The sequence below is a fragment of the Xyrauchen texanus genome, chromosome 8 (assembly GCF_025860055.1).
Source record: "Xyrauchen texanus isolate HMW12.3.18 chromosome 8, RBS_HiC_50CHRs, whole genome shotgun sequence".
Taxonomy (NCBI): domain Eukaryota; kingdom Metazoa; phylum Chordata; class Actinopteri; order Cypriniformes; family Catostomidae; genus Xyrauchen; species Xyrauchen texanus.
Window position 1 is genome coordinate 38,699,129 of NC_068283.1, and position 20,699 is coordinate 38,719,827.

At 39.7% G+C, this 20,699-nt stretch overlaps 1 protein-coding gene across 1 annotated transcript; it reads right to left on the reverse strand.

Moving 5' to 3' along the window:
• Window positions 1–1,800: 1,800 nt before the first annotated feature.
• On the reverse strand, window positions 1,801–19,616 carry LOC127647311 (low-density lipoprotein receptor-like). Its single transcript, XM_052131480.1, has 5 exons — window positions 19,526–19,616; window positions 6,159–6,281; window positions 4,847–4,969; window positions 3,698–3,817; window positions 1,801–2,682 (listed from the first exon to the last, which is right to left on the reverse strand). Exons 1-5 carry the CDS (start codon window positions 19,608–19,610, stop codon window positions 2,669–2,671), a joined length of 465 nt encoding a protein of 154 aa, XP_051987440.1. The 5' UTR covers window positions 19,611–19,616; the 3' UTR covers window positions 1,801–2,668.
• Window positions 19,617–20,699: the final 1,083 nt, after the last annotated feature.

Consider the following 20,699-nt stretch of genomic DNA (forward strand, 5'->3'; position numbering starts at 1 on the left):
ACATCTGGAACATATGTTTAACATCCCCCCATCTCAAGCTTATTCCCAAGACGACCTTCAAGTCAGCCTCCGTGCAGAACAGAGAGAGAGGCTTCAAGGAATGTGCATGAAATCAAAAATTAACTCTTAACACACATATGATTCAGCGTATATTTCAGTTATGCATAAGAAAAATAAAATTGATTATGTGATCATGCATATAGTTAATTCATCATTTTATTAAAGAAGTTAAGCAACAGAATATAGATAGATATTGATATAAAAGGATATATATATATATGTATTGATATATCTGAAGAGACAAGGGATTTCTGACGCTCACCCTTCAATATGATATCAAAATAATATGAATATTTTATCTAGTGTTTATGCTGCCTCATTATCATCAATAAAGCTTGTGCTTGCAAATATGTGTTCAGGTGTAAATGAGTAAAATGTACTTTAAATAAGCCAATATTAGAAAATCAGCAGCTTATAATGATTTCTGAAGGATCATGTGACACTGAAGACTGCAGTAATGATGCTGAAAATTCAGCTTTGATAACAAATTACATTTTACAATATATTTAAATAGAAAACTGTTCTTTTAAATTGTAAAAAGAGTTCACAATATCACTGTTTTTACAGTATTTTGGTCTTGAGCAGAAGAGAATTCTTTTAACGGTAGTGTAGGTCTAAAATTAAGTAAAGTCTTTATGTAAAGAATACATATAGTCAGAATACTTCTTTTAACTTAAAACGTGATTTGGATCATTAAGTCTCCTCACATTCATTCTCTGTCCCTCATTGATAGTCCCAGGGGTGGGGTCTTTTTTATCCTCTGGTGTGAATTACCACAATATTCATGATCATTCACGCCTCCTTGCATATGACCTTTCAACACTAAAAGTGTCTTAACTAAAAGTTAAAATACTATATTGTTTTGTATGAATGAGTGATCAGGATGGTTTTCACATCGTATTGTAGCAAAAACTCTAGGCTACAAGATCTAGTTCTCAAAAGTCTTGTGGACAAATGTTTAGTGTGTGTTATATGGCCTTATTTCAATGACTTAAACATTTTGTTTTTTCAAAAACCATGCATAAACGTTATTTTCTCAAAAATACAAATCTGCACATATATGTTGCTCACATATTATTGTAGCCCAGTTTGTGCTGAATACAGTGTTATCAGACTTTAGCCATTAATATGTTTTTAAGCAACTGAAAAAAGCACAAATGTCAAGGCATGTCAAAACTTCTCCAGGGTCCAAAATACCCTCAGACCCCAGAGGGTTAAGTGTGTGTAAGCTACTTTTGAGAGGCTATATATGTAGTCAAAATTGCCTTAAAAACGTATTATCCTGGACTTGATCTTATCAGAACAATGGTGATCCACAGAGCTGATGTCTTGAATCATCCTGCAAGGGTTTATTTTCAGGTCAGGGGTGTAAAGTGCTGTAAATTGTTCAGTATTAGGCCACTATACTTACAAATTATGTTTAGGAGGATTTGCACTTTACTCAAGGGCAATTTAAACTGAATATATGTACTTTTACTTAATTACAGCTCCAGTGAAATTTGTTCTTTTTATTCCTTACAATTTTATGTAAATGTTACATTTTTGCAGATAATTGTCTTTAGTCTTATAGGACTGACTAATTGAATTGTGCTCTTGCACAACTTAATTTGTGTTTTGCATTCCGTCAATTAAATCTATTGAAGTGCAGAATACTTCCCCAAAAATATAAAATACTCATTTACTCACCCTCATGCCATCCTAGATGTGTTTGACTTTCTTGCAAAACACAAATGAAGATTTATAGAAGAATATTTCAGGTCTGTTGGTACATACAATGTGAATGGTGACCAGAACTTTGAATAAAAGTAATCCATATGCCTCCAGTGGTTAAATCAATATCTTCTGAAGCGATCCAGTCGATTCTGGATGAGAACAGAACAAAGTATCACCCCCTTTTCTCTATAAATCTTGACATCAGCAATACATAACAACAACACATTTTCAGTCAATTTTCTATAAACACCCAATGTAAACTGCCATTTTCAGCGGTCTCTGGACCGGCACCAGACGAAACCAGAAGTAGCTATGACCACACTCGCTAAACCATAAAATCTATATGGCTGTCATATGCAACTAGCTAGTGCTTGAGCATGCTCAGAGCACTAGATGGCGCCATGAATAGTTATCGAACTTTAAATAAAAAATCACAAATTAAACTGATGATATCAAGATTTATAGAGAAAAAGGAGTTACATTTTGGTCTGAGTTGTATTAATTGCTTTTATGCTGCCTTTATGTGCTTTTTGGAGCTTTTAAGTTTTGGTCACCATTCACTTGCCTTGTATGGACCAACAGAGCAGAAATATTCTTCTATAAATCTTCATTTGTGTTCTGCTGAAGAAAGTCATACACATCTGCGATGGCATGAGGGGGAGGATTTTCATTTTTAGGTGAACTATCCCTTTAATATAAACAAGGACATGAAACATAATATTTTGATTTACATTTTCTCATTTAAAAACTTTGTATACATTTTCCTATTCTCTCTCTCTCTCTCTTTTTTTTTAATTCAGCTCATCTAGAGAACAGAGAGGCCTTTAAGGAATGGACATCTCCATGATGAGATGGTCTGCTGGTGTATCTGCATGAGAACCAACATCAGCTGTCACTAGCTGGACACTTCTGTGAAAAAGACCAGAAAATGAGAAAGGTTGATGCAAGTGTAGAGCAAATGCAAGTGTTCATGGTTAGTCTGTCCGATCAGCACAGCAATGGACATACAACTGTGTAAACAAAACATTCACAACTCGAGTAAGGGGCTGTTCACACAGGGGAAGTTCAAAAACAGTGGAAAGGAATAGAACGCAGGTGTCTCGAGACTCGCTGTTTTTAACTTGACATGACATCTTAAACACACTGTTTCTGGTGCAAGATCCTCAAAAGCAGCGAAACATGTCAAAGGCCCTAGATGAAGACAGACTCGATAACTCATCCTGTATGAACAGCCCCTAAGAATGAAGGATCTGCACATGAAACAAGCTTGTTTACATTATTATTTCTTGGCAGACTGAAATAATAAAGTGCACTTGTTGTGATGTAACAGCGACTTAAGAAGAGTAGTAGCAATATGACTGCCAGAATCATAAAGCTAGGTGGTAACACTTTAAAAATAAGGTATAATTTGTTAACATTAACATGAACTAACAATGAACAACACTAATTAACCATTTAACAATTGCAGTTAATGTTACTTTCAACATACTGTATATACATATTTAAAATCAAAGTTTGTATTAGTTAACATTAGTTAATGCACTATGAACTAATAATGAACTAACAATGAACAATTGTATTTTTATTAACTAATATTACAAATGATTAAAAAATATATTGTAGATTTTTTTGTTCGTGATACCTAATTCATTAACTAATGTAAAGAAATGGAACCATATTGTAAAGTGTTACCAGCTAGATTTAGTTTGTAATGAGGCTTGAAGGGTTGTGTTGTTTTGGACAGTTTAGTAAAGGTCTAGCTGATCATAATCCCCAGACTGAGGGTTTGAGAGCTTTATAAGGAACACTGCCTGAAATTAGATTTTTGCAAACTGTAAAATATTCGTTTTTAATATGTCTGTTGTTCTAGGATTTGATGTTTCAGCGTGGTAACAAATGTTTTTGCAAAACATTCCTTTCTTACCTTCACAGTGTTTTTTGTCGCTCAAGCGCATGCCGGTGGGACACTTGCACTCATAACCGATCTTCAAGTCCTTACAGGTATGAGAGCAACCTCCGTTGTTTTTAAAACACTCGTTCACATCTGTGAAAGTGACATAATGTAACACAGGCTGGCTGTCAACTCCAAAACCCATGAATATTCATGTTTGTATAAAGGCAAAGGGTCTCATTTAATGACAAATTTACTTACTGCATCATGCATATATTTAGTAGTAGCATATATCCCAGGAGTTACAGAAATACTCAAACCATCCCATCTGGCACCAACAATCATGCCACGGTCCAAATCACTGAGATCACATTTGTCCCAATTCTGATGGTTGATGTGAACATTAACTGAAGCTCCTGACACATATCTGCATGATTTGATGCACTGCTGCCACACGATTGGCTGATTAGATAATCGCATGGACGATTGTTGGTGCCAGACGGGCTGATTTGAGTATTTCTGTAACTGCTGATGTCCTGGGATTTTCACACACAGCAGTCTCTAGAATTTACTCAGAATGGTGCCAAAAACAAAAACATCCAGTGACCGCTCTCCGTTCTGTGGATGGAAACAATTTGTTGATGAGAGAGGTCAACAGAGAATGGCCAGATTGATTCGAACAGACAAAGTCTTCGGTAACTCAGAAAACCGCTCTACAATTGTGGTGAGAAGAATATCATCTCTGAATGATATTCTGAGATGCGGGTTAGTGCTGTTTTGGTTGCTAGGGTGGGTAGAGTCACGTTGGGTTAACCTCCTCGTGGTCACTATAATGTGGTTCTATCAGGAAGACTCGCAGACTTGAGTGAAATTTAAGATGACATTTATTTGATGAATATAAAATAGAAATGTAATGTCTCTGTTTGGGGTAAGCCCCATCTGGCGGTCCGAAGAAGTTGTACTCGGAACCGTCATATCCTGCCGGAGATAGGAGGCAGGGGCAAGGAGTCTACCACCTTGCAAGACGGGACTCAGCAGGTGGTGGTTGGGTGGTGGAGGTTGCAGTGTTAGCACACTGAATCAGCAATGTGAATCAGCACAAGGACCTAGAGCATTGGGAATTGGGCATACCAAATTGGGGGGAAAAGAGAGGAAAAAAATATTTTAAGTGATGTCACTCACCACAGCCTTCCTCATCTGCACCATTTACACAGTCTTTATTGCCATCACACCTCCACCGCTTAGGCACACATATGTTGCTATTAGGAAAACATTTAAATTCATCGGATATGCAGGTCGTGCTTGCTGTGGGATTTAAGCAATAATCAAAGACAAACTGAGGATCACAACACTAGTCAGGCAGAGACATACAAGGATACTTTACTTGATACATTATATCTAACAATTCAAAGCAAATGTAAAAGCCTTTTCAGACCAAACGAGACACGATAATGAGAGGTGAAATGCCGATGAATGGCCCCTTCCCATAGAAAGCAAAGCAAATGACCGCCGTTAGCTCATTCATGCCTTTACAATAGGTGGTGCTAATCGACAAACAATTTTCCTTCGGTACAGTAGGTGGCTAAGTGAATCTTTGAGCTGGTCTGCCTGATCATACAGCTATACTACTGAAATATACCAGATAGTTTAATGTTGCACTGAATTGTTACGTTGCACTATTGTACGTTTTGTATGTCATATGTTGTACTATGATCAAGAAACCAGCGTATTTGCTGAAATGTATCCTGTAATCTAAATGTAAGCAGCATTCTGAATGAGCTGCAGGTGTCTAATGGTCTTTTTGGGAAGGCCGGTGAGGAGTCCATTGCAGTAGTCCAACCTACTGGTGATGAATACAGGAACAAGTTTATCTAATTCTTGACTGGATACAAAACATCTTATTCTGGCTATATTTTTAGATTATAATAGGCTGATTTAATTATTGCTTTGATGTGACTACTGAGACTAAGGTCTGACTCTAAAATGACACCAAGATTTCTTGATTTTTTTGTCTTTAAGCCCTTGGAGTCAAGGTATATATTCATCTTTGGAATTTCACCTTTGTTGCCAAACACAATGACCTCTGTCTTGTCATTGTTTAACTGAAGGAAGTTTTGGCACATCCAACTGTTAATTTCATCAATGCACTGGCACAGAGCGTCTATGGGGCTGTAGTCATTTGTCGATGGATCTGGGTGTCGTCTGCATAACTATGGTACGCAATTTGGTTCTTTTTCATAATTTGGCGTAGTGGAATCCATTGATTTCAAAAGGGATTGATGCATTGCAGTTTGCCAAAGAAACGCTTCGTTGCTGCGACCAAAAGTTCAGATAAGTTTGTTTTAAACATCTGTTGTCCAATAAGTATTTTAGAGAGGCAGTTTTTTTCCAAAATGCTGCCATTGCACAACTGTTCTGAGTGAAAATGTATAACTTTATAGTATGATCATAATGTGAATGGAACACCAGAAGTATATTAAGTGATGTCACTCACCACAGCCTTCCTCATCTGCACCATTAGAACAGTCCTTGTCACCATCACACCTCCAATGCTTAGGCACACAAAGGTTTCTTTCATCACCACAGCTGAATTGATTCAGACTGCAGTTACTGACAGCTGAGGAATCAAAGCAATAATAAATCAAGATAAACTGAGGATCACAAGTTGAGGTACTTGTCAGGCAGAGCAAGGGCTTGGTTTTAGTTTGAATGTTGGTAGGGACATTGCAAGGAAGATAATATTCAAAATGTTGGAATTAAGAAAATGCAAGAACATCAGTCTGGCTTTATAGACAAAATAACAAGTCTCATTTACCATTTCTCTGAACAACCACATGAAATCTCAACCTGTTCTTTGTTTTTTTATTATTATTATTCCTGAAGAATAGACAAGTTTAGAACTGAAGAATTTGGCTGCGTGATATAGAGGAAGAATGCCATATGTGGATGAACTTGTTTTATTATAAATGTGATATATCTAAGATAACTGGGTAACACTTTACAATAAGGTTCCATTCGCTAACTTTACTAAATGCATTAGGTATCATGAACAAACAAATAACAATAGATTTTTAGAGCATTTATTAATCTTTTTAACAATTGTTCATTGTTAGTTCATAGTTGTCACGATCCCGTTGTCTGCTCTGTGTTTCTCCCCGTCACCTGTTCTGAACTACACTTCCCATAATCCCCTGCCCTCATCACTGCCAGTGTCATTGTTCTCACCTGTGTGTAATTTAGTCATCATCACTCTGTATTTAAACCCTGTTGTTTGTTCATTCATTGTCGGTCGTCAAATCCAAATGATGTTATGGTTGTCCTCTATGTTTCTCCTGCCCGTGTTCCCCGTGGATGTTTCTCACGTTTATACTTTGTTTTTCCCCTCGTGGATGTTTTGTTTGTTCGCTGTATTGTTTAGTTATTTTTAGTTATCCTGTTCACCGTTTGTTCCTTTATTAAAAATTGCATTTAGATCCTCACTCCTCGTCTGTCCTCGTCTGAATCATAACAGAACGACAGACCGTCAAAATGGATCTAGCAGCTTTCATCACGGAACTGACCCAGGCGGATTTGTCAATCCGCGAGTACTCATACTTCTTCTCCACTGTTGCCATCCACACCGGTTTTGATGACGCCTCCCTGAAAACCATCTACCGACTTGGACTACCGACACGCCGGCAGAGGGAATTGCCGGAACCCGGAGATCACACATGGAAGGAGTATGTGAGGCTCGTTTTGGAAAAACTCGCTGCCGAAGAACCACTTCTCTCGATCCCGGGTTCAGCTTCTGAGCTTTCCACGCCTGCCACGGCCAACGAGCCCACGCCTGCCACGGCCAACGAGCCCACGCCTGCCATGGCCGACGCTCTGGAAGTCTTGTCCGTCCCAGAGCCAGCGTTGCCAGCCTCGTCTGTCCCAGAGCCTGTGTTGCCAACCTCGTCCATCCCAGAGCCAGCGTTGCCAGCCTCGTCTGTCCCAGAACCAGCAAGCATGGTCTCGTCCGCCCGGAGGAGGAGGAGAAGAGGAAAGGCCTCTGCTCTCCAGTCTCCGCCTTCCATGGCTCCGTCCACAGAACCTCCCATGGCTCTGCTTTCCACGTTCAGCGAACCAGAGCTCACGCAGGCCACGGTCAACGAATCAGCGCCTGTAGCCTCGACCGTCAGTGAGCCAGTGTCTGTAGCCTCGACCATCAGTGAGCCAGTGGCTGTAGCCTCGACCGTCAGTGAGCCAGCGCCTGTAGCCTCGACCGTCCCAGAGTCAGAGTCAGCGCCTGTAGCCTCAACAGTCCCCTTGACCACGCCTCCTGCTGGCCGAAGGAGAAAGAGAAGGAAGAGGGCACCTTCTCCCCAGACTCCGCTAGTACTCGAGACCACTGAGGTCAATCTCGAGACTCCCAGAGCTCCGCCTCTCGAACCACCCAGGGCTCTGCCTCTCGAGCCTCCCAGGGCTCCTCCTTCCACGGCACCGCCTCACGAGACTCCCAGATCTCCGCCTCCAGAGCCTTCCTCTGCTTTGACTCCAGGGCCTTCCACGGCTTCCACTCCAGGGCCTCCCACGGCTCCGCCTTCTACGGCTCCGCCTCCATTGCCTTCCACAGCTCCGCCTTCTACGGCTCTGCCTCCTGAGCCTTCCATGGCTCCGCCTACCACGGCTCCACCCTCGAAGTCCTCCCTGGCTTCGCCTCCCACAGCTTCATCTCCTGAGCCTTCCACGGCCCGGTCCCCAGAACCTTCTATGGCTCTGCCTCTTGAGTCTTCCACGGCTCCGCCCTCCATGGCTCCGCCACCTGAATCTCCCATGGCTCCGCCTTCCACAGCTCCGCCCTCTGAGTTCTCCATGGCTGTGGTCCTCTGGCCACCTCCCGGGTCACCTGACCCAGTCCCCGTCCTGTGGCCGCCTCCCAGGCCTCCTGACCCACTCCCCGTCCTGTGGCCGCCTCCCAGGCCTCCTGACCCACTCCCCGTCCTCTGGCCGCCTCCCAGGCCTCCTGACCCAGTCCCTGTCCTGTGGCCACCTCCCAGGCCTCCTGAACCCCAGTCCCTCTCCTGTGGCCACCTCCCAGGCCTCCTGACCCAGTCCCCGTCTTGTGCCCCCGTGGACTGCCTGTTTGCCCCTTGTGCCCCCCTTGGACTGTCTCTTTGCCCCTTGTGCCCCCCTTGAACTGTCTGTTTGCCCCTTGTGCCCTCCTTGGTCTGCCTGCCCCCCCCGAGCCCCCCCCTTTCACTCCTTCGACGTTTTTTTTGGGGGGGGGGTTTATGTCACAAACCCCTGTTGTCTGCTCTGTGTTTCTCCCCGTCACCTGTTCTGAACTACACATCCCATAATCCCCTGCCCTCATCACTGCCAGTGTCATTGTTCTCACCTGTGTGTAATTTAGTCATCATCCCTCTGTATTTATTAAACCCTGTTGTTTGTTCATTCATTGTCGGTCGTCAAATCCAAATGATGTTATGGTTGTCCTCTATGTTTCTCCTGCCCGTGTTCTCCGTGGATGTTTCTCATGTTTATACTTTGTTTTTCCCCTCGTGGATGTTTTGTTTGTTCCCTGTATTGTTTAGTTATTTTTAGTTATCCTGTTCACCGTTTGTTCTTTTATTAAAAATTGCATTTAGATCCTCACTCCTCGTCTGTCCTCGTCTGAATCATAACAATAGTGCAGTAACTAATATTAACAAATGTAACTTCTGCTTTAAAAAATATTTTAGTATATAACACACATTTTAGAAATGCGGCGATTCTGTGCGAGATACTGTAAAAACAGTACGATGTGTCGCACGGTCAAAGACATCCATCTAGCACATATTTACATAGAAAATATAGAAATTTACAGTAAAACAATCCCAGAAAAGCATAGACAGATTGAAAAATGCACCTTTTGTAAATGTTCTTCTGAACACATCTAGATATGCACGTACTGAAATGTGTCTGACTGCAATTTATAATGCATCATAAGGGGCACTAAAGCAAATATTAGTGTACTGGCATCTTACATACAAGAGTTTATGCTGCGTCATAAATCACTGCAAATCCATTGATTTCAAAAGGGATCGATGCATTGCAGTTTGCCAAAGAAACGCTTCGTTGCTGTGACTAAAAGTTGAGATAAGTTTGTTTAAACATGGAAGCCCCCAGCCTGACATACCCCCCCCCCTTCCCTGGGGGAGGGCGTGCTTTACGTCTAGTCTGCCGGCAGGTCATCCCATCTACCTGGACGAGGGAGGGGACAAGGGGAGGGAATCAGAAATAATTAAAATGACAAAAAACTGTAAAATTTAAAAGAGGGAAAAGGCCAATGTGGAGCAGCAGAGAGAGAGAGAGAGAGAGGAGAGAGAGATGAAAAAAGAATGCTGCGCCGTTCTCCGATATGCCGCAGCTTGTTCCTCGGCCACTCCTCCACCCTCTATCGGACGACAGCCGCAGAGGCAGTCCTTCCCCGCCACGTTCTCGGGGAACAGAAGGGGTCTCCCTTGCTCCAGGCGGTCGACAGTGAGCCCCTCCCCGCTCGCGGTCGGCGGTCTTAAACCTCGTTGCGTTTCAGCGGCCGGTAGGCGACTCCTGCACCCCTGACCGCTCCAGGCGGTCGGTTAGGAGCCCCTTCTCCCCTCGCGGTCAGCGGCCATCGTCCTCTTTCAGGCGGCTGGGCTCCTCGTCCCCCGGCAGATGGCTCACAGCTTTATTTCCAGATTTTTTCAGACTTGTTGCTGTTTATTTCCTTAACTTTCTATAGTGACCTGCAGTGGAATTGAGATGCACTCGCCAATTCCCATTGGCCTATCAAAGATCAACGATGTCTCAGGCTCCTAAGAGTGACCCCCTAGTGTCACTTAATCGACACAACGTCTCCTTCCCTCCATCAGGGAACGGAGGTTACGGAAGTAACTAGGACGTTTTGGAATGTTAGTAGTTTTAAACTTTAGCTGTCAAAACTTACACTCAAGTCCTTTAATCTGTTCTAAGAGGCTCTCTTCTTCCTTCCTTCCTTTCTTTCTTTCTGTAAACCCTGTACAAATTTCTAATTTAAACTTTCAGACAAGGTTTTGTCAGACCAACATTAAAGTTAGTCTTGAAAAACTTTTCATATCTAGGTTAATCAGTAATTTGGAACCACACAAAATAATAAAAAAATTTAAATATTTTCTTTTTCCCAACCAGTTATTTTTTGTAATGTAGGGCAAACATGCAGTTAAAGCAATGAATAGTATAATAAACGTTTTTTGTTCAACAGCCCTTTCATAAAAAGAATAAAGCTTAACCATATTACAAGCTGCTTAAACCAAGTTTAAATTTGTTTTGAATACATGATAAATGAGATAAATTTACTTGATAAATTTACTTTTTCCCAAAATATAAAATGTATTATTAAAATTAGCATATGTGGGCACTTTCAATGGCTTTAGTCTCTGTAAATGGAATTGCAAACTAAGACTAATCAAATAATTTGCTACATGTTAAGTGCATTTGTTGCAAAAGTCTTTAACACTTGTAAGACACTGGCAACAAATTATACCGTATTCAAATGTATTTATGGATAAAATGTAAAGAAATCTATTAAAGATAACTTGTAACACAAAAAAAAAATGTTGCTTACCTGATTGAACAGGACCAAATAAAGTAACTGCAAGAAACAATGTCAATAAAATGTTCATAGTTTTACAATGACCTGTCAAAAACATCAGATTTGTTTCTGTTGCACAAGTGGATCAAAGGACTAAATAAATAGCTCTGATAAAGTAGGAGGAGTCCTGCTTGTGTGACGTTGCGTAAATATGTACTTTAGAAAAGTATAGAAAAGTTTATTTGTGGAGTGTGTGTCAAGGTTATTACAGTTAACTGACAGGAAACAGGGAAAAAACAAAAAAAATCCCTATATGGAACTGTCTTGCATTGCTTTAAAACTAACTAAAAGAAACCACCGTTTCTGTTTAAATAAACATTTTGTTGGGGCTGAACGAGAACCTGGTTTCACGAAATTTGTCCCGTTCTCCCGGTAATTATCACACTTTTTTTATTATATATAAATTTTGGGTTTTAGCTGTTAGACCCACTAATATTTATTAAATTATATTATTAAATAATTACATTTGAATATCCTCAATGTCCTTCTTGCTATCATCTCTTGTATCATTTGCAGGGAACGGAAGCTATATTGTTGCACTGCACATTGATTTGACGATACTTATATTGTAGTCTTTCAGCAGATCGACTTAATGTATCCTTTTACCATGACAGTGACATCACACGTTCACCGCTCATCGATGCTCTTTGTCACCCTGTGTGTCAGACAGCACAAGCTAGAGATATGAAAAATGTTATGTTTTTTTCAGCAAACAAAAAGAAGCTGATTCATTTCTTTGCACAAGATGTTGGGGATACATATAAATGATGTGAAACCTCGCTGCGTTTCAGCGGCCGGTAGGTGACTCCTGCGCCCCTGATCGCTCCAGGCGGTCGGTTAGGAACCCCTTCTCCCCTCGCGGTCAGCGGCCATCGTCCTCTTTCAGGCGGCTGGGCTCCTCGTCCCACGGCAGATGGCTCACAGCTTTATTTCCAGATTTTTTCAGACTTGTTGCTGTTTATTTCCTTAACTTTCTATAGTGACCTGCAGTGGAATTGAGATGCACTCGCCAATTCCCATTGGCCTATCAAAGATCAACGATGTCTCAGGCTCCCAAGAGTGACCCCCTAGTGTCACTTAATCGACACAACGTCTCCTTCCCTCCATCAGGGAACGGAGGTTACGGAAGTAACTAGGACGAACGTGTGATGTCACTGTCATGGTAAATGGATACATATAAATGATGTGATCCAAAGTGCATTTGAACAGCGGTGAAACACTTTCTTATGATGTGTTACATTCATACGAGCAGACAGAGAAGTACTTTTGAAGTAAGTTTGGAGCAGAAGAAATAGAAATAAACCTTGTGTAAATTATCAGCTTTACGCTAAGCTAAAATGCTATTTCTAGCCATTTTACATGCACATGTTACCAGCACGATCATATTATTTTATCAAGAAAATTCACATTAGATCATAATTTCTTTTTTTCTAGTAAGACCTTTTGATATTAGGGCAAAAAACATATTATTGCTAATAATTTTTGCATTGTTTTCCAGTAAAAATATCTAAAATTCATTAAAATAAGTCAATTTGATTTATCTTGTTTTAGAAACAACACTGCATAAGATATTTTTAACATGTGTATTTTGTGTTTTATAGTCAAAACAAGTGAAAAAAAAATCTACCAGTGCTGAAGTAGTAATCCAACGTATTTAGATTACATTACTGACCTTGAGTAATCTAACCGGAATACATTACAAATTACATTTTACAGCATGTAATCTGTAATGGAATATATTTCAAAAGTAATCCTCCCAACCCTGATTACAGGTCACATTCAGACAGCCAAGACAAACACACTACACTTCTAATTTGAGGTATTTAGGTGTTAAAATATGTAGCTGACATAAAATGTAAAGCACTGACAAATGCTTTACTTTATTAAACGTGCAATATGATAGTGCAGGGCCATATGTAGCAAAATAAAGTGTTTGGAACATTTCATATAGATTTTTGCAAATTATGTTTTTTGACTTCTTCAGACCCTATAGTTTGCAAAACTACCTGTTTCCAATTTTTGAGACACCCTCGCTGCAGCCTGTAGCACGCATGACGTAGCTGGATGGTCCAATACGTACTGGATAATTTTACAACATTTTAAATCACATGATTTTAAACCTAACTTTAAACCTGAAGTATATTTTTTATTTCAGTGTCTGCAGGACATGTACGTAGCTACATTAAAAACAAAACAAAAAAACAACAACTGATTTTAAGTTTAATATACAAACTGATCACAGCAGTCAGATCAAGCTTTGTCACTAAAGTGACCATTTATATTCATAAATAGTTGTCCTTTGGGCTATAGTGATTGCCGTCACTGATGAAGCAGTCTGCTGAGCATCAACCTTCAATGTCTTTGGTGGAGTAAAAGGCACAAAGGATTCCTTTCCTTCCATCTCCAACATAGCCTGGCGGGAAGTCTTTAAATAAGTCCCCACAACAAAGCGTAACAGCGTTTTTAAATTTTTTTTATTAAGATTCAAACAAACAAAGTCAATGTACAGTCAAAACTACAATAATACATATATAAAGAGAAAAACAAAACAGCCAGGGGGGAAGGCTAAACATCATGTAAATATATTGAAGGACTCACATATAGAAACAGTTTTAATTTAACAAAGCGTAACAGCGTCCAGTACGTATTAGACCATCCAGCTACGTCATATTGCTACAGGCTGCAGCGAGGACCTCTTGGATTTTTTCCCGGACTGCACAGGCCCAAAATCCAAGATGGCGGATATATCACCCAAAATTGCAAATAATCGCCTTTTTAAACATTTCAAATGGATATATGTTAGGTATATCATTATATACATACATTTTCTAATTAATTGAATGACTTAGGTAATAAATATGACCATGGGTAACATGAATTATCATGATTATCAACCAATGATGGGTGTATAACCACCATTATGCTATTTATTGGCATACCCGGAAAATCACATTGACTGATTAAAAGTTTCCTTCATATAACCTAATAATAATTTTAATTAAAATAATGTTCTGCGCTCACCACAATAATCCAGGTCCTTTCCATGTAGTACTCTGTGCTTTACGGTGTCTTGGTGCAACCCTTGAGGGCAGTGGTCTGGATGAAGCCTGGGTTCAATCTGGTCTGTACAGTAGTGTTACAGTAAGCCAAATACTGAATGGTAAACACTACAATAGAGCATTGGAAGCTCACCAAGTCATTCTACAAGTTCTATTTGATTTATGGATTGAGGCCTTCTATGAACATCACCCAGTGTTGCGTCGTAAATTGTCGCCTGTGCTAGAGGAAGTCAGAAAAACTGTTCAAAGTGGTGAAGATGTTCCTCAAGTTCATTGTAAACTGGTTGAAATGGTATCTGATCTGAACTTGATGGAAATGTTGGAACAATTTGATCGCAACAATGAAAAGAATCCAATGTACCAGTGGGCTCGTATGTACATGAGACAGATCAGCAACCTACTCCACTTCATACGAAGTATTCGCAGTCAGAACTGGCTCTTGCACCTGGCTTCACTTGAAAGGATGTGCATTTACTTTTTTGCCTACAACAGGCATGATTATGCCCAGAATATTCCTGAGTACATTGCACATATGTATCACCTGGAAAGAAGACAGCCTTCAATTTGGCAAGATCTCAAGAGTGGTGACTTTGTTGTTAGTACGAACCCTATTCCCTTCACATCCATTGGACCTGATCATGCTCAAGAGCATATGAACAAGATTCACAAAGGAGAGGGTGCCATTTCGGGCTTAACCACTGACAATCAGGGCCTGTTGAAGTACTGCCTGAGTTCCCCGGTGCTGGCTAGACTGGCTGGTGAGACAGAGCGAATGCTTAATATAACCGGTCCCACAAGAAACAAACATCATCAACATTCTTTATACAGAAATACACTTCAGGAAAAAGCAGTAAAAAATGTGAAACATGTGTTGAGCATCACAAACCCTTTCAGCCCACCAGAGAATGATGATGCATCTGAAATGAAATTGGTTAACTTTGTCAACAAGCAAATAATGCCAACAGCAGTGCAGCATGATATTTTGGACACAGAGTTACGAGGTGCAAAAGCACTTGGAACTTATGTTAATGAAAGGGTCAGAGGAAAAAAGAATATGTGGGACAAAATGTCAAAGCTGAAGTATTTGACATGGAAAGATGGATGCAAAACTATCAAGCTTAAGTCGTCTTCTGAGGTTGTTCAGATGAAAGCAACCAACTCCCTGTTTGTTTGCTTGCTCCTCATTGCAAAGTCCTCAAGAGAACTGGACTTGCAGGACATTGTGGGAACATATGAATTTGCTGATTATAACGCAAGCCTAATGGTGCCTGATGTTTCTTTGCTGCCCACTACAGCTAAGTCTGCCCTCATCCATGAACTGGAGGGACTGGTTTCAGAAACAACATCCTCTGAACAATCTACAGAGAGTAGCTCTGTGCAATCAACACAGACATTGGATAGCATCTTAATAGATGGCATGGCTGTTGTGCAGGAGATGGTTGTCAGGAAAAGTGACATAAAATGTTGCCAAGATTTGGCAGAATGCTTCATTCAAAGTGTTGAAAGTAAGGCACAAGGCTACAATGACATATACTTAATTTGACAACTATACCATCACAAAGTCCATGAAAGACAGAACAAGACAGGTGCGTCCAGCGGGAAAAGCACAGGATAAGGGATACAAAATACAAGATTCTACACCAATCAAAGACTTTAAAGCTTTTCTGGGATCTAAGGAAACCAAAGCCAACCTCGTTCTCTACCTTGCTCATAAAGCTGTTGAACTATGTAAACTGCCAATCACAGTTCACACACACAAAGGTGTTATGGCCTCAAAAGTTAACATGGTGAGCATGAGGAGCTCACAAGAAGAAGCGGACACTCTACTGATCATGTACGCAGTAGCAGTAAGTCATTTTGGCAAAACCCCACATATCTACACATGTAACACAGATGTCTTGGTGCTTGCCCTACGCAGGGTACCAGACCTCAACAAAGACAGTCTCATTATCATGGGCACTGGAGATCGTCGAGGAAAGATACAACTCCAACCTATTTACGTGGCTCTTGGCCCAGAGCGTGCAGCAGCATTACCAGGGTTCCATGCACTCACAGGTTGCGATACCACAGGCCATATCTGTGGGAACGGAAAGGTTTCTTGTTTCAAGTCATTCATGGAGACAGATAATGATGTCATTAATGCACTTTGTAGGCTTGGTGTAGGTCCTCATCCATCTCCAGACGTGTTAGCTGGATGTGAGAAATTCATGCGTCAGCTCTTCAAACCTGGTTATGAAACAGCTAAAGCCCTTCGGTGGAACATGTTTAAAAATCTAAAACCCAACCAGGGAGTTGGGTTTTAGATGCTGCTCCAAAGATTCTTGACGCACTATCACTGGGATGGAGGCAAATTGATGATGGGCAATGGGCTCCTGTCCTGTCAAAACTTCCACCAGCACCAGAGGCTGTTGTGGAGCTTGTGAAGTGCTCTTGTCTTGCCAGCCAATGCAGTAGAAGGTGTTCTTGCAAGAGCAACAACTTACCATGCACGCAACTTTGCAGGTGTGAGGGCTCTGAGGAGACATGCACCAATATTGAAAAGTCAGACAGTGACAGTGAGAGTGATGAGGATAAACACTTGAGTGACAATGACTGACTGTTTTGTTGAACTCTTCAATAATGAAACAAAATGCAGATTTCTTTTTTCATTTTTTCAATTTTTTTGGCAAATGATCCAATAAATATTTTGAAAATAGTCTGTGTCTCACTTGTCTGCCTTATTAGGAATACATTCATCAAAAAGTTTACCATTTTAAAGCCTTTACAGAAGTGAAAAGACTATATATTTTATTTTCTGTGATTTTTCTGCATATATTGTCTGCCATCTTGAATTTTGGCACTAAAAATGAAGAATAAAATTGGAAACAGGTTGTTTTGTATTCAGTGGGGTCCTAGAAAGTAAAAAAACACCAGTTGCAAAAATCTATATGCACCGTTCCTAAAATAACACAATTCCCTACACTATGACACCATATGGATAGAAAAAGGTTTTACTTTTTTGGAATTACTGCATTTAAAAAAAGGTAAAATGTGGTTAACATTTTTAAAAAGTGAACGATAAAATAAACTTTCACATGATAAGACTACATCGTGAAAACTACAAAAATATATTGATAAAATAAAAATAAAAGTTGACAAACAATGCAAAATAAATGAAACTTGATAATAATTTGATATTGAAAATGAATAAAAGAATAGAACTGTATTCAAAACCCCAAAAATAACCTGATTTACTCACATGAAGGCATGGTTTTGGGCAGGGCCGGTTCTAGACATTTGGAGGCCCTAGGCAAAATGTATGTTGGAGGCCCCCCGCCATGCCCTCCTCCCCTCCACCTTTCAGAATTCACGAGTTCACACTTACATCAAATTAAATAGAGTAAAGATTATGCGTATTTGGCATGCTGTCCAGGGGAGGGCTCCAGGCTCTGAATTTTGGCCAGATTTACACAGTATTACATTGGATTGCATTGTATTTTGGATTGTGTTGTTTACATCCAATAAGAGATTATTAAAAATCAAAGTGAGGAGATGGGGGTGGAGGAGGGATGCTGATAAACTGTCAATGAACAGAGGTAAATCTGCAGTATATATACCTCTTATCTCGTTGATTATCTGAATGTGCTCCTCCCGAACTTTGTTAATAAAACATCATTTAATAAAAAAGACTTGAAAACAAATATGATTCCTAACCATTTTATTTATACAAAACCTGTTATCAGTATTTTTATATTTTTACTTAAATGTGCATATTAATGTAACTTTAATTAAGGTAAACAAAAAAAAATATCATCTGAAAAGTCATCTTTTTTTTTTAGCAGTCAGGAAGTTTTTTGCAGTAATTTGTTCAGTAATTTATTTATGGTAATACACTAACCCACTATTTGGGATAATGAACAGTTTTGTTTTTGATAGACTAAATATAATAATATTAGGTTGTTATGAGCCTGAGTCATTTTGATGTTTACTCACTGATTCCATTCTGTCCTGTGTATTGTCTGTGTATGTGCATGTGCTTATTTGTGTTACAGATCTGGTGATAATTTGTTGGAGGCTCCGATTGGTTCTCCTCCACACCTGATCCACATATAAGAACCGCCCCAAACACTCAACAGGAGGCCCCACTATTGTGCCATCGTTGATTGTTACCACTTTGCTATTGTTTTATTGTCTATTCTAGAGTGTATCAGAGAGTTTGCGAGTGTTTATTTGGAATTGTGCAGTGAGTGATATTAGGAGATTGTGATTTTGAACCTTTTTATCCTTGTTAACTGACCCATGCCTGTTTGACTACGATTTTGGATTCCGGATTGTTCTGTTTGCTACGGACTTGTACATTTAGGTACTGTAAATATTTTTGTCTAAATAAGGGAGGTAGGGGGTTTGACGCCATTTTATTTTGTATATCTTTTCACATTGTTTTGGGATAGGGAGGTAGGTAAGTTTAAATTGTATTTTGTTTTCTTTTGTTTTAGGAATTGTAGAGGTTTAACAAAAGATTGTTTTGTTTGTTATTTTGGCCTTGTCTGCCCCTGACGCTAAAAACCCTTTTGGAAATAAACGCATGTTATTTTTGATATCTCTCTGGTAGTTTGACTTATTCCTTTTCCTGTTACGGCCGACCCCTAGTGGTCGTAACAGGTATGTATTGTAGAGAAATACCTTATGATACACAAATCAGCTGCTAGTGGAAGTGAAAAGACAAGTTAATTTCGTCAACTGTAATTGTATGCTTATTCATATGCTTAAGATTGCATACTTATTTTCAATAAATATTGCAACAGCATTTATGATTGGAAAACGAAAAAAATGAAGTCTATTATGGTCTATAGTCTATTATGATAGACTAGAGCAGTTAATGTAGGCTAAACATTTGCGTTTTAGAAGATATACAGACTGTTTTAAAACATAATAAACAATGCTTTAGTATAGTGCGTTTGCTCTTTGACTGACAAACTTGACTTTTTCTGTAGTATTTTGCGAGTCAGCTCCTGACTAGGGCTGGAAATCGATTGTAGCTACATACGCTCGGATTCAAAGTGTCAGAAGCGAATTCAGTCCATCAACGGTGCTCGCGCTCTTTTGAACTGGAAATAACCGTCAAATGATCTATCTCAAAATGACGCTGATCGTTAGAATCAGTTTATTTTTTACAATACATTACAATCACTCAAAAATAGATGATACCTGAATCACGAGCTGCACTTTCTTTGCGTGCCTGCTTAGCCTTACGCTTAGCAGCCCCTGAAGGATGAGTTCGCTTCGGCGCCATCAGATAAATTTACAGAAAAGTTGGATTTTATTAATCTACAATCTCTTCATTCAAAAATTCAGAGGTTGGGAGTGACTCGCATGTAAACGGTGATATTAATTGGTTTAACTACAGGTGAATGACAATTGTTATATCCAATGGACAAACCGCATAGTATTTTGCTGCTCTTGATTGGTCGATAAGCATGCGTATGTTTTGGAGGCCCCGCCTCCAAGGCCGATGCTCTAGGCAACAGCCTAGTTCGCCTATAGGTAGCGCCGGCCCTGGTTTTGGGTTTGGTTTAAGATTCTCACAATTGATGGGTGTATGCAAAGGTATTTTCCAGATAGAAGAGTGAAAGCACTTAACTACATACTGTTATTTATGGAGGGAAATATATGACCAATTATAATTGAATGACTGCTCCAATAAACAAAAAAATGTGTCTTATACCTCAAATATTTTAATCTAGTTAGACTTTTCCTATCCTAAACTACCAAGTCAGTAAACATGTGCATATTTAAAGCGGTAGCAAGGACCAGGAGTTCAGTGTTTGCTGTGAACATGCAATATTGGTTGTGGTTATCAAACTCACTACTCTACTGTATGCTAATGCTGAACTGCTCCAGACTCACAACGGTACTCACTTTTGTACTGTTTCATTTATAAAACGATAAGTGACCTGTTACCCATTTACTTCTCTTTAAAATCTTTGTAAAAATTCAACATTACAATCTTCGCTCAAAGGACTCTATACAACTTGCTGTTCCCCGTATTAGGTCTGCACTGGGTAAAAAATATTTTAAGTCACCAACATTTGCAACAATTTACAGGATCATTTCAAACTTGCAGTGCTCCCCAACTGGATTAATTTATGGCACTTATAATCAACCTTGAGTATAGTCCTGTTGGAAATTGCCTTTGACTGGATTGCTGGGTATTTTGTTTTATCCTCTGCTTGACTTACTTTATCATTTTCATTTAAAAAAAACAAACATTTTTTTGGTACTGGTTGCTGCCTTCTTGAACAATCCACTTTTGAAAAAGAGATTTAATCTCAATTAGTTTTTATTTTATTTTATCTAGGTTAAAAAAAGGATACTGAACTGA